Here is a 15,896-nt window from a genome sequence, read left to right on the forward strand (position 1 = left end):
CCGCTATTTTCAGCCACACCCCCAATAGAGATGAGCTGCTTGTACAGTTTTAACCATATACTAGCCCTCCAGTCATTCTTAAATTCCCGGCAGTAACTGGAATCGAACGCGGACCCCCGAGGGCGGTAGCTAATAATACACTACACGACGGAGGCGGAAAATCATAGATAATAAAACTAGAATGTGACATTATCAAAGAGGAAGAATTAATGCATGATAAGATATTTATATAACCTAGCAAGGCCATGAAGTTTCATCGCCTATTTGAAAAGAACATTAAATTATTCATGATTTCCTTCTACCTTTACATTGATTCTCATGGGATATTTCTATTCTGGAGGTTTCGCCATTCTTTTCATTTCTATTGTCACCTTCCTCCTACAATTACCTACAGTAAATTTTCCTTCTGATATTTTTTTTTTTCCCTTGAACATTCCCCCCGTCACTTTAGTACTTTCTGTTGTAACGCTCGAAATTAGCGGGGCTATAAACTATGAATTATGGTAGCTATAACTCATCGTGCTGCCTCCTATTTCAAAGGAATGTACAGCTCGAATTATTGTCAGTTTCTTACCTGCAGACAGGTAAAAGGGAGGTGTGAGGAAACAATTGCTAAAGTAAAAATGTTTCTAGCAAGAGGTTGCATCGAGAATGTGCCTGAGCTTCGAAGTTATTTTCAAGAGGATCATTTTGCCAGATCTAGATTTTCTACAGATTATTCCTGTCACAGTTCAACTCCACTTCTCTCGGTCTACTCTTATTCTCTTCCAAACTCGTCGATATCTTGCGCATACTTGATGTCCTCGTTGTCAAAGGAGGATGGACATCTTCCATATCCTCCCTAGTTTTAGTAAATGAGATGTCAAACTACGAGCATATTTGAAATATTATCTTAGTACAGGTCATGGCAAAATGTAGCTTCCACTGAAGTCTCAGTCTCATTTATGACTGTGACAATATGGAAGATGCTGAGGTGTCGGTGGCGGTGAGAAATGACATGACTAGTGCATCTGGGTGCTGTGAAAGGTGCTCCTCACAGGGCCAGTTGTGCTGCAATAGCACTTTCTGGCTCAGTGAGGAAAGCAATGGCTAACTATCTCACTCCTCATCTTACCTAGTACTTAGCGCCTCCAACCGTATTTGTAGTTTCTGAAGAAATGAGTTACGTTTTATGGTGTTTTCTGAGGATCTGAGCCGCCTCCGGGCTGATTACAGATTTCATTGTTTAAAAATTAGGAATTGAGACACTGCAGCTACTATTTCTTTAAGGCTAGTAGTGGACTAGAGTTCCATAGTAATTATTTTATTCGTATTACTTAATAATTATTGTTTCTAAAATCAGAAAAAGCTGAGATTTTTCGGATGCACTAAAAGTATTTATTCAGAAATAAAATCAACGTCCGCCTCTGTGGTGTAGTGGTTAGTGTGATTAGCTTCTACCCTGGAGGCTCGGGTTCGATTCCCGACATTGCCACGAAATTTCAAAAGTGGTACGGGTACTGGAACGTGGTCAACTCAGCCTCGGGATGTTAACTGAGTAGAAGGGGTTCGATTCCCACCTCAGCCATCCTCGAAGTGGTTTTTCGTGGTTTCCCACTCCTTCGCAAGGCAAATGCTGGGATGATGCCTAACTTAAGGCCACGGCCAATTCCTTCCCTCTTCTTTGCCTATCCATTCCAAACTTCCCATTCCCCACAAGACTCCTGTTCAGCACAGCAGGTGAGGCCGCTTACACGAGGTACCGGTCCTCCTTTCGAGTTGTATCCCAGACCACATGTCTCACGCTTCAGGGAACTACCCTTGAGGCGGTAGACGTAGGATTCCTCACTGAGTCCGAGGAAAAAACCAACAGTTTACGGTAAACGGATTGGATTATAAAATTAAATAATAATTAAAAAACTAGCCCATTTTATTGTTTAAGAATAAATTCCAATATTCCAACAGAAGTCCGCTTCTGTGGTGAAGTGGTTAGTGTGATTAACCTCCCCCTCCCCTTCTCCGCCGAGGCCTGGGCTCGATTCCTGGCTCTGCAACGAAATTTCAAAAGTGGTACGAGGATTGGAACGGGGTCCACTCAGAGTGGTCAACTGAGTAGAGGGGGTTCGATTCCTACATCAGCCATCCTCGAAGTGGTTTTCCCCTGGTTCCCACACCCTCTTGAGGCATGTGCTGGGATGGTACCTAACTTAAGGCCACGGCCACTTCCTTCCCTCTTCCTTGCCAATCCCTTCCTACCTTCCTATTTCTCAGAAGGTACTGTTCAGCATAGCAGGTAAGGCTGCATCGGCGAGGTACTGGCCCTCCTTCCTAGTTGTATTCCCGGCCAAATATCTCACGCTCCAGGGCACTACTTTTGAGGCGTGGGATCCCTCGCTGAATCCGGGGGGATTAAATTAAACGGATTAAATAAAGAAATCTAACAGAAATGAGAGAGCTTATTTTCACTTGATTCAACTCGATATGTTGTAGAAGTCACACTGACAGGATAATTAATTATTTGTGACTTTACTTTCTGATTTAGAATACCAGAATCGAACAGATTAATATCCTTCTTTTGGCTCTTAGGCGGGAATATGTAACAGGTTTTCCTTAAAAACGTTTGTAGATTTTACGCGACTGATGATCAGAACAACGGGACCTTCATTTTTACGAGGAATGCGAACCAAAGGGACGTGACATTTCATTTCAAATTAGCCGCGATTCGAGCCTTGGTGGGCTTGGTGAGAAGCTAGCGGCGAGGCCACTCGGCTACCATGCTCCTTCATTATCTTTCTTGAGGCTCTTACCTAGGAATTTGTAACACACTAATGTTATATGTGGGAATAACTATAATTTAGTTAAGTAAGTCCGTTGAGTAAAGTGTTCGTTACAATTACTGTTGCACCACGGCATGTGCAATGCCCTCCGAAGAAAGGGAAGAGAACCCCGTGTTTGTCAAACAGAACAACAAGACATAGGCACGCAAAAACTAAATTACAGACATCAAGTCTCCTCTGGGAATATTCTCTTGTCTTACAAATGCGTGGGAGTGAGACATTTACGCCATGATCCAGGCTGAAGTGCGTGAAAAATGCTAACTTTCTCTGCGCTCAAAGCAACCATTACAGAAGTGCGTGAACTGGCTATCAGCCGTATATTTATTCTTTCACCTAGGCCTACTAATTGGACGTTGATGTTCATTTCGTGGCTCATTTCCAAATCAATGGAAATGAAATATCCCCCCGTGCGATCAAAACAATACGAACTACGACTGGTAAACATGTAAAGAATCTTGTCTCCTTATAACTTTTACCTATCTCTAACCTAATCAATGCTAAACCCGTAAATATACGTTGTGCGATGACGAGCCGCTAGTGCTAAACCCGTAAATATACCTTATGCGATGACGAGCCGCTAGTGCTAAACCCGTAAATATACGTTGTGCGATGACGAGCCGCTAGTGCTAAACCCGTAAATATACGTTGTGCGATGACGAGCCGCTAGTGCTAAACCCGTAAATATACGTTGTGCGATGACGAGCCGCTAGTGCTAAACCCGTAAATATACGTTGTGCGATGACGAGCCGCTAGTGCTAAACCTGTAAATGTACGTTGTGCGATGACGAGCCGCTAGTGCTAAACCCGTAAATATACGTTGTGCGATGACGAGCCGCTAGTGCTAAACCCGTAAATTTACGTTGTGCGATGATGAGCCGCTAGTGCTAAACCCGTAAATTTACGTTTTCGTGCAGCGCTCACTTTGCTAAACCCGTAAAAGTACGTGCAGCTTCCGTTCAGTTCAAAGAGAGCTCCAGAAGTTCAAATGAGTTCTAAAGGAGAGCTGGTTCACTTTTTTCATTGTATTTACGGTAGGACTTTGTTTAGTTACTAGTAACTCGGATAATGGCTTTCTGGACAACGAAAATGACGATGAATATGAGGTTGGAAATGTGATACAAAGTGACGGTGAAAATGACATTAGTGAGGAAGACAAAGGTAAAAATAGTCGACCTCTACCAGTAAAACGGAAAGAAAAAGATAAGTCGTTATCGTTGGATTGCTGGATAGTTTACTCCAGTGATGATTCTCCGGAAATAGATATCTTTCTGTGTTTGTTCAGTTCTGCACTAGTTCAGGTTATTGTGGAGGCTACCAATGAATATCACAAGAAGGTCTTGACAGTTTATCCAATTTCTCCGAATAGTAGAATTCAGAAGTGGAATGATACGAATGTGAACGAAATGTATGCGATTTTCGCACTTATAATGCTCGTGAAGAAACTGAAAAAACATTGTATGTATCAATCATGTGATGTAGGTTTGTGTGTTGTACCTTGCTTTGAACAATACCATAGCAATGCCCATTTTTAGGCCCTGAATATCATCATTGTAAATTTACGATTAATTCAAACATTTTTTCTTAAAATGTCACTTAAACAACCAGTAGACGAAAAGCTCTTTTTCAAAAATTGTATATTCTTCAAAAAATAAAAAAAATCCATCTCAGCGGGGGTACGTGTACATAAAAGGTCTAGCATTTAAAGGCTAGACAGTGTTTTCTACCAAACCCTTCAAATTCATGAAGATAACAACCTATCCAACACTGCTAGTACTTACGGTCGATATTGCTCTAATTGCTACCTACATGTCCGCCTCTGTGGTGTAGTGGTTAGTGTGATTAGCTGCCACCCCCGGAGGCCCAGGTTCGATTCCCGGCTCTGCCACGAAATTTGAACAGTGGTACGAGGGCTGGAACGGGGTCCATTCAGCCTCGGGAGGTCAAGTGAGTAGAGGGGGATTCGATTCCCACCTCAGTAATCCTCGAAGTGGTTTTTCGTAGTTTCCCACTTCTCCCCCAGGCAGGTACCTCACTTAAGGCCAAGGCCGCTTTCTTCCCTCTTCCTTGTCCATCCCTTCCAATCTTCCCATCCCTCCTCCCCCACAAGGGTCCCTGTTCAGCATAGCAGGTGAGGCCACCTGGGAGAAGTACTGGTCCTCCTTTCTAGTTGTATCCCTTTATTCCAGTCTCATGCTTCAGAACACTGCCCTTCAGGCGGTAGATGTGGGATCCCTCGCTGAGTCCGACGGAAAAACAACCTTGGAGGTTAAACGGATTAAGAAAGAAAGAAAGAAAGAAAGAAAGAAAGAAAGAAAGTAAAAGCTACCTACATGTTAGCAACGTAAAACGAGCCAATCTTGCAGACAAGGAAATCGACTATATAGAATCTTCAAGATAAAAGTACAATTCCACAAACATATCAACTATTAGGCCTGCATGTTGTTTTATTGCAAGTACCGGTAATATGGTCAAGCTAGTAGGTTCTGCGAAGTGAACTGTTGTGATAAACTGGAATGAACACTGCAAAACATGAATAAGAGATATGGCAACGAAATTAAATGTTGAGGTGAAAGGGGTACGCGTAAGTGCTGCACTTCCTGTAAGCAGGGTGTGTGCCGTCATTATGCATGAATCGGTAAGTTACCAGTAAGGTGCTTGAAACATGAAAATAGTTGGGTCCATGGTTCAAATCCAGCTCTAAATAGATTTTCTTGAAGTTTTCATAGCCTCATTATACCTATGTACGGCAGAGTGTCTCATTTGAGACAATGAAATGAAATGGCTTATGGTTTTTAGTGCCGGGAGTGTACGAGGACATATTCGGCTCACCAGGTGCAGGTCTTTTTGATTTGACACCTGTAGGCGACCTGCGCGTCGTGATGGGAATGAAATGATGATGAACACAACACATACACCCAGCCACCGTGCCAGCGTAATTAACCAATGATGGTTAAAATTCCCGTCCCTGCCGGGAATCGATTCCGGGACCCCTGTGACCAAAGACCAGCACGCTAACCATTTAGCCATGGACCCGAACATTTGAGACAATAATGCAGTGTTATGTTTAAGCATATAATATGCTGCCTGACCTTCGGAACTATTAACACAAAAAAAAAAAAAGAGGTCACAACACAAAGCTTATTCATTCACTCCTGTAGAGAGGGGGCGATTATCATTATTGTTTTGCTAATCTACGTCGGCTATACATTCCACTGAGAAATACGACGACATGTTACTCATATATGGAGATACGTTATTAGAGTAGCAACGCCTGCCTATATCACATGTGATTTTCTGAGAAAAGGAAACCGACAGCCAATACGCACCAGGGCCTTGAACGACGATTGTGCTCAACTGGGAATCTTGGAATGAAACCTCCTACAGATACTCCCATAACGTCTGGTCATAATGAAGATATTCCTTTAGAAGCTGTCTGAAATATCTCTCATATTTACTTGTACGCAGGACCTTGTACCGACCGGACGAGTTGACCGTGCGGTTAGCGGCGCGCGGCTGTGAGCTTGCATCCTGGAGATAGTGGGTTCGAACTACACAGTCGGCAGCCCGGAAGATGGTTTTCCGTGGTTTCCGATTTTCACACCAGGCAAATGTTGGGGCTATACCTTAATTAATTCCACGGCCGCTTTCTTCCCACTCCTAGACCTTTCCTATCCCTTCGTCGCCATAAGACCTATCTGTGTAGGTGCGACGTAATGCAAATAGTAAAACGAAACGAATAATAACAATAGCAGTCCCTGGCAAATACACATATTTGGGGCTTGGCGACCGCTGCCCAAACAGATTGCCTGTAGGTACTGGAGTGCCAAACCGTCAGTGTGAGGATATAACCAGACATTTTCGTGACCGTATCCTCTACTTTTCATATCGCGCAGCTCCTCAATTGCTATCATGAGACTAAGTGAACTCCATCCAGCCTTCAGTGTAGAAATGAAGTCATTGGACTGGCTGGAAATCGAACCAGAATCGTCCGGGTAAGAGGCAGGCACGCTATCTCCACAAACAGGGCTAGAAATAATAATAATAATAATAATAATAATAATAATAATAATAATAATAATAATAATAATAATAATAATATGTGTTTCACGTCACCAGAGTGCCCGAATTTAGCGCTGCAAAGGAGTTCCTTAACGTAGCAGTGAATCTACTGTGCACTCGTACCTAGCATCTAAGCACCCTGTAATACCAACCGATTGCCGTGGGATTCGATCCTCCAGCATTGAGAACAAGAGACGAACAAGCAACGAAATGAGCAACGATGACGGTCTGGAAGCAGTATTTTGTAAGTATAGGCTGGTATTCTTGGAAATATTCCAAAGTATCTTAATCGCACTTTCCTGCACACCTGGATATTTAGCCGATGGCATTTGTAATCTTTCCTATCGGGTGCAATATATTTTCTTGGTTAGCAATATACTTAGGCGTAGTGGTTAATGTGATTAGCTGCCACCTGCGGAGGCCCGGCTTTGATTCCCGGCTCTGCCGCGATATTTGAAAAGTGGAACGAGGGCTGGAACGAGGTCCACTCAGCCTAGGGAGGTCAAATGAGTAGAGGTGGGTTCGATTCCCACCTCGGCCATCTTGAAAGTGTTTTTCCGTGGTTTCCGCACTTCTCCTCCAGGCAAATGCTGGGATGGTACCTAACTTTAGGCCACGGCCGCTTCCTTCCCTCTTCCTTGTCTATCTCTTCCAATCTTCCCATCCCCCACCAAGCCCCCTGTTAAGCATAGCAGGTGAGGCCGCTTGGGCGATGTGCTGGTCATCCTCCCCAGTTGTATCTCCCGACCCAACGTCTCATGCTCCAGGACACTGCCCTTGAAGCCGTAGAGGTGGGATCGATCCCTCGCTGAGTCCGAGGAAGAAACCAACCCTGGAGGGTAAACAGATTAAGAAAGAAAGAAAGAAAAGCAACATACTTATCTTCCTGTCTACGGAATACTTGACAAGATGTCACAATCAAATGCAGGTCCATACAGAATGTTTGGAGAGCTTTGAATTCTGTCCATCCTTTAAGTTACTGGTATTAATTTGACCGTCAGCCATTTCTAAATGCGTAGAGGAAAGAATGTTTTGGGAGTTTAATAATAAATTACAGGATTGTTCACGGCGAATTGTAAATATTCACGATACTAGTAGCATAGTCATTAAAATATTCCATTAAACTTTAATACATGTTTATCCATTTTAGAGCCGTAATTAATTATAATCATCACAATGTAATAAAGGCTTTAAAGTCGTGATTATTTTCTAAAATCGGAATTAACCGTAGCGAAAGTGTATCCCGCAGTAATGTATAATGAAGTGATGATAAACTTTTGAAGCGCGTAGGAACAAGATAATCATGAGCGTTCTATTCAAATATTACTGCGAGCCAAGCTGCCGTTAGAAACAAAATATGTGGTTATTCAATTGAAGATGCACCTGAATTGAAATCGTAAGTATAACATCATGCTCATTATCTTTCGGACCTTCTGACCCCAACTTGGCAGGTTCGATTCTGGCTCAGTCCGGTGATATTTGAAGGTGTTCAAAATAAGTTAGCCTCGTGTCGGTAGATTTACTGTCACGTAAATGAGCTCCTGCGGGACTAAATTCCGGCACCTCGGCGCCTCCGAAAATTGAAAAAGAATTTCGTGGGACGTAAGGCCAGTAGCATTACTATTTCTGTCTTTCTTTCTTTCTTTCTTTTTTTTTTTTTTTTTTTTTGCTAGGGGCTTTACGTCGCACCGACACAGATAGGTCTTATGGCGACGATGGGATAGGAAAGGCCTAGGAGTTGGAAGGAAGCGGCCGTGGCCTTAATTAAGGTACAGCCCCAGCATTTGCCTGGTGTGAAAATGGGAAACCACGGAAAACCATTTTCAGGGCTGCCGATAGTGGGATTCGAACCTACTATCTCCCGGATGCAAGCTCACAGCCGCGCGCCTCTACGCGCACGGCCAACTCGCCCGGTCCTCTTTCTTTCTTAATCCGTTTACCCTCCTGGGTTGGTTTTACCCTCGGACTCAGCGAGGGATCCCACCTCTACCACCTCAAGTGTAGTGACCTGAAGAGTGAGACTCTGAGTCAGTGGATACAACTGGTGAGGAGGACCAGTAGCTCGTCCAGGCTGCCTCACCTGCTATGCTGAACAGGCGCCATATAGGGGGATGGGAAGATCGGAAGGGATAGACAAGGAAGAGGGAAGGAGCAGTTGTGACTTTAAGTTAGGTAAAATTCCGGCATTTGTTTGGAGGAGAAATGGGAAACCACGGAAAACCACTTCGAAGATGGGTGAGGTAAGTTTAACATCATGCTTAACCATAACGAAAGAGTATCCTACATTAATGTATAATGAAGGGATGGTGAACTTTTGAAGCGCATAGGAACAAGATTTTCGATTTTCGAAGACGCTAAGGTGCCAGAATTTAGTCTCGCCGGAGATTTTTACGTCCCAGTAAATCTACCGACACGAGGCTAACGTATTTGAACACCTTGAAATATCACCGGACTGAGCTAGGATCGAACCTGCCAAGTTGGGGTCAGAACTTGACCTCCCGAGGCTGAGTGAACTTCGTTTCAGCCCTCGTACCATTTTTTCAAATTTCATAGCAGAGCCTGGAATCGAACTCGGGCCTCCGGGGATGGCAGCTAATCACAGTAACCACTACTCCACAGAGGCGGACATTATTATTATTATTATTATTATTATTATTATTATTATTATTATGATTATTATTATTGTAATCATCATCATTCGAAAGACGTAATAGCTGAGTGGATTCATCACTGGCTTCTCACCAAGTAGCCGATAGTTCGAATAATAATAATAATAATAATAATAATAATAATAATAATAATAATAATAATAATAATAATAATAATAATAAGACATCACTTGTTCAACTCACTCTGTGCTACATATTGAACCTTTCTTGAACTTTTATTCGCTTTCAGAGACGTCGTAGTGGCAGATGTTCAGATGTTTGTGCTGAAAAGGCGTTCCATTCTGGCATTTGAGCGCTCTCAAAGGAGTCACCCGATAGTGCCGAGATTTGAGATTCTACAAGCCTTGGGGGCCCAACCAAATGTACTTCTCGGCCAACCAACGGGATTGGTCACAAATTCTTCAAATAGTTTTCACAAAGAGCCTAATCTCAATTCTGAAAGATTGCACATATTTCCCTTCATTTATTTCACCAGAACTGCTATAACGAAATTGAAAAAGAATCTTCAGAATCGAAAAATTAAAAGCAAGCTTGTAGTTTTATGTGATTATAGCTACGGAACTTCCAGTTTTAAGGCGCTTCATTTGGAGGATCTCGTATGCATTGGCTGGGATTACAAACACGGCCGCTTTGGTGAGAAGCTGGTGACGATGCTGGACGACTACTACACCAACTTTTGAGAATTTCTACGTGTAACTAGGAGCTTACTTCAATTAAGACAAATTAAGCACACTCAATAATATAATTATCACTGCAATTTGATATCATTACAGATTATGAATAAAATGAGGAAATTAAATGAAATGAAAATGAAAAGTAAAATGAGTTCTTGAGAACTAGAACTCGCAGCTCTTTGGGAATGAATTACATTAAAGCCACGGAAATGACTCAGCCTGCAAATACTGTATTGCATTTGAGCTGTTGAAACATGAGGAAGTATTTCTTTGAAACGAATAATTTACGCTAGAGTCACGACAGAGAATGTGATCTGTGACCTCACAGTTCCGAGTACTGAACAGGCTGTGGTTCAGTGGATGAAAGGCGCGCAACGCTAGTTTTTCTGGTATCGGATACATGAACAATGTTAATGTCATTTGAAATGAAAATATAAAATACTTACATGGTGGACAATGGTTTTAACAGTAAGGGGTCTATCTAAAACAATTTTCTGGCAGTAACTTCTTCTTCATCATTATCTCCTCAACCTTACCAACTCGTTGGCTGAACGGTGGTCAGCGTACTGGCCTTCGGTTCAGAAGGTCCCGGGTTCGATTCCCGGCCGTGTCGGAGATTTTAATCTTCATTGGTTAATTCCAATGGCACGGGGGCTGGGTGTATGTGTTGTCTTCATCATCATTTCATCCTCATCACGACGCGCAGATCGACTACGGGATTCAAATAGAAAGACCTGCACCTGGCGAGCCGAACCCGTCCTGGGATATCCCGGCAGTAAAAGCCATACGACATTTCGACATTTCATCTCCTCAACCTTACATGGTCCTCACGACAAAGGTATTCTCATCAGTATTAACTTCGTTACTGTGCAAGAATGTACCACCGTATAATCTCCGTCATAAATTATTTTCTTGGTCTTCCTCTTTTCCTTTTAAGCCTCCATCCTCCCCTCAATGAGACTGGTGTACCAGGTTAAATGTCTTAGCTGGTGACCTACGATTATATTCCTTCTACTTTCTAAACTTTTTACCAGCTGGTATTTTTCATTCAAACTTTTCAGCACTTCTTCATTACTCACCATACAGGCCAAGGGTGTTTTAGCATGCAGCGCCAGCACCACATTTCGAAGGCCTGGGTTTTCTTTTTATCCCTCTCCATGAGAGTCCAGCTTTCTGACCCATACAGTCCAACACTCCATATAAATGTTTTTATAACCGAGCAAGTGGCTGTGCGGTTTGGGTCAAGTAATTATCAGCTTGCATTCGGGAGGTAGTGGGTTCGAACCCCACTGTTGGCAGCCCTGAAAATAGTTCTCCGTGGTTTCCAATTTTCACACTAGGCTGTAACTTAATTAAAGCCACGGTTGCTTCCTTCTCACTCCTAGCCGTTTCCTATCCCATCGTCGACTTACCTATGTCGGTGCGACGTAAAGCAAGTTGTAAAAAATGTTTTTATGTATTTCTTGCGAACATCTATGCTAGTTGCATTATATGTTATCAATTATCTTTTTTAATATAAGGTTTCTTTGGCTTGTCCTATTCTGCTTCCTATCTCCTTTTTGCTCCTTCCATCAGGTGAAATTAAACTGGCAAGGTAAGGGAAATTTTTCACTTCGGGCAGCTTTTCCCCACTTAATCTGACTTTTAGGGGATTATAAACGTCCTTAATACATTCAAAGAACCAGAAAACTCTAACAATGACGGGAGGAAAATATTTAATGAAGAAGACCCTATACGTGCAAATAATATGAGGAGTTATAAGTTTCAAGAAGAGGAAAAGACCTCTCAATTTTAATTATTGTGTTGATGGGTTGATAGTACCTCATGGTGAACAATATAAGTACCTAGGTGTTAATATAAGGAATGATCTCCATTGGGGTAATCATATTAACGAGGTAGTTAGGAAAGATTACAGATCTCTTTACATGGTTATTAGAGTATTTAGGAGTTGTGATAACGATATAAGGAGAGGGCGTATAAGTCTCTGGTAAGACCGCAATTAGAGTATAGTTCTAGAGTATGGAATCCCACTTCAGGACTACTTGATACGAGAAGTGGAAAAGATTCAAAGGAAAACAGCACGATTTGTTCTTGGTGATTTCCGACAAAAGAGTAGTGTTACGAGAATGTTGCAAACTTTTGGGCTGGGAAGACTTGGGAGTAAGGAGACGAGACGCTCGACTATGTGGTATGTTTCGAGCTGTCAGTGGGGAGTTGGCGTGGAATGACATATGTAGAAGAATAAGCTTGAGTTGGGCTTTTAAAAGTAGGAAAGATCATAATATGAAGATAAAGTTAGAATTCAACTGGACAGGTTGTGGCAAATATTCATTTACAGGATGAGCAGTAAGGAATTGGAACAAATTATCACGGGAAATGTCCGATAAATTTCCAAGTTCGTTGAAACTATTTAAGAAAAAAACTAAGGAAACAAATGTACATATGAGGTAAAGAATTGACAGGGAATCTGCCCCCTAGGCGACCGCTCTAAATGCAGATTTTTGAGGACTGATTTATTGATTCATTGATTGACTGATCGACTGATTGATTGAGACATAACGTTTTCATTTTTACTGGTCTTCATTACTGTTTCCCTCTGACTCCATGGCTGAGTGGTCAGCGTCTTGGCCTTCGGTCTTTGGGGCCCCCGGTTCCCGGCCTGTCGAAGGATTTAATCTTAAATGGCTGTGATTCCTCTGGCTCGCGGACTGGATATTTTTCTGTAGGCTACCTTACATTCTTGCAACACATATATCACGCACTACGCTATCCTCCACCACACTAACACGCAGATTTTTATACACAGCATATTCCACCCTTCCTCGTCGGAGGGTCTGCCTAACAAGGGTTACATCGCATCAGATTATCAATAGTCATACAAACTTATTATTATTATTGTGTCCAATAAAGAACTAAAACTGATCAACATCTTCTGTATGAAAGGACGACACACTCGAGTCTTTTCCGATGTTGACTGTTGATGGAAAGTGGCTACAATGAATTTCCTATCCCGTCTTATGATATAGGCTAATATATAATTTCTCTTCCTAATAATCTCCGTTTTCTAATTGCGATCTTAAATACCATATCCCCTGTAAGTAGTATATAAGAGTGCATATAACTGCTACTGAAGCAAATCAAATACATGAAATTAAGATACCGGTATCGTCGAGGTTTGCTTGTCACCACCACCACCACCACTTCCACCACCACCCCCACCATAACAACAACAACAACAACAACAACAAGGACATAAAGTTTACATCGAAAGCCTCGTCTTGAAAGTATATATAACCCAAAGCAGTTTCACCGTTGCACCGCGCATTGAAATCTCTGTCCGCGCATGTGAAATTTGTAGTGGACAGAGAGAGGAATCACCGGTTTTTGTTAGCCTATCACTTTCATTGTAAATAATCTTCACATCACGTAAAAATGCTTTATTAATATTACTATAAAATATACTTAGGTCTATAGATTATATTGAAAAAAATAATATAAATGTGTGTTCAATGGTATTGTGTATTTCGTCTCCAAAACAAACTCTGGTGATTGTATTGTAGTCATTAATCCCATTTGCTCTAACCGTCCTTAAATGCACTTCGGAGGTTATGTCTGTTTTTCTATTGGCACATGATGTGAATAAAATTCAACGATCTGTTTGGGCGTGAAGGATACAGAACGTGCGTTACCGGGTCTCATTCCGAAAGGCTGACCTTAAAACAGAGTTTCAGGGTTTCGTCTTACGTAGGTTTTTATGACATTGATGTATAATAATCAAATAAGTCTTGAAGGCTGGAAGGTATCAAAGAAACAGAAAGTGATACGTGAGGGTACAAAGAAGACCGCCTCCGACCAGCAGGTAGGGAAGGTGAGAAAGATGAAAACCCTCCCTATATAATCGCTTAACGCTTCGTTGAGGAACATGACACCACATAAACACAGTCGAGCAGCCAGAATCTTGTGAATAATTGTTACAAGGAAAAGTGAAGGTGATTTATTACTTAAGGAGAGGGCTTCATTTAAGAAATATGTGTTCCGGCATTTCTAAAGCGGAGAAAATACGTTCATTAGCCGCTTCTTCGACATAACTGCATGGCATCAACAACAATGAGTTTTCGAATGAAAACATATACACTACACTATGTGAATAAAATGATTTAATGAATCAATTATTGTTAATTGAATACTTTTCTTTGCCATCCATGACAAAATGGTATACGATTTAGGAATTGTTTTCAGTTTTGTAACAGCATCACTGAGTCGGAAAAGAGGAAATTACGACACTTCATTCAAAATTTTGGAACCATATTGTTGAGATTGATGGCACTAGTTTGAAATTGAGAGGAGAGTGGGCGAGGGCAGAATAACAACTGGACACTAGTTAGATAATATGAAGTAGAAACATAATTTAGACCTACAAAAACAAAGAAATTCCATGGTGTAAAATATTTTTCTGTATGAAGCAGAAACGTGGGCAATAAACAGACAAGCGAACGAATTATTAGCCACAGAATTGGATTTTTGGAGGAGAGCAGATAGAAAGTCAAGGTTGAGGAAAGTAAGGAACACTAAAATCGATTAAATGTTGAAGGTATATAAGAGTGTGTTAGACGTGATTGAAGAAAGATGATCAAGTTAATCTGAACACGTGAAAAGTTTGACAGATTACAGAATTCCTAAGATAATGGTAGATTGGAAAACTGAGAGTAACAGTGGTTGTGTGGTGAACGAACGAGTGTGGCTGGAAGAGTTTAAAATAAGGAAAATATAGAAATGAGAAAATTGTGGGGGAGTAAAGTATACGGTATAGACCTACGATCTGCAGGAAATCTACTACAGAAAATTCGTATTTAAAAAGCAGTATTTCGACTACCGTATAATAACAATGTACTTTTTCTTTAACAAGGTAACATTCTCTAGCACAACGTGGATTCAGCTCTTCTCCAGAGATTTTATTCAGTGGTTTCTGAGGCTATAAATGTAGGTAGTTAAAGGTATGCAATGAAAGATTTTGTAACTTGATCAAGTCACAAAGCAGCTGTCCTTGCGCTGTAGAGTGAGAGTTACTGAGCCTACGAGACATGTCAGCTGTTAGACTGATCAGAACCACTGTAATATTCACTTCTAACATTACGTTGATGAAAATGATACTGGTACTTGCCTGTAATAAACAGAGTAACACCGCTGGCCGCATGATGTAACGTCCACAAGGTATCCTCACTGACACTGCCATTGCGATACTGCACACCTTATCTACTGTAGTTCGTTCTTAAAAACTGGACTTTTCACCGATGCGAAAAGCGTTCAAGACACTGATAAACACACACAACAAGGTAGTTTTATCCAATATCACTGGCTGTATTGAGAAGCATGCTGCATGCTCACAGACTAACGGACAATACACTCCAGCCTGCAGCTCGGTTCGTGCTCGACTACCCGTTACCCCGCTAGAGCGTGTCGTGGTCGCTCCCACCATACCATCTCCCCCCACTCCGCCAATCGCACCTTGTCTGTGTCATCTTGTGAATGACGGAGAATAATTTTCAGGGAAATTATCATTTGAAAATCCCTCGCTGTGAACAATTTCATTCTTGGAACTATGCTGGGTTCTCAAGAAGGCGATAAGGTACCGGTGGTAAGAATCGCAGGACCTAAAGACGACCAGTTGTTCAAATCAA

General features: G+C 41.8%; 1 protein-coding gene across 1 annotated transcript in view; it reads right to left on the reverse strand.

The window, feature by feature from the left end:
- Positions 1-15,637, reverse strand: part of LOC136857639 (uncharacterized) — a 337,721-nt gene extending 322,084 nt beyond the window's left edge. The window contains exon 1 of the mRNA XM_067136444.2: positions 15,380-15,637. Coding sequence (XP_066992545.2) covers positions 15,380-15,451 — 72 coding nt within the window. The 5' untranslated portion in view covers positions 15,452-15,637. The remainder of the gene's footprint in view (positions 1-15,379) is intronic.
- Positions 15,638-15,896: the final 259 nt, after the last annotated feature.

Source organism: Anabrus simplex, chromosome 1, assembly GCF_040414725.1.
Source record: "Anabrus simplex isolate iqAnaSimp1 chromosome 1, ASM4041472v1, whole genome shotgun sequence".
Classification (NCBI taxonomy): Eukaryota; Metazoa; Arthropoda; class Insecta; order Orthoptera; family Tettigoniidae; genus Anabrus; species Anabrus simplex.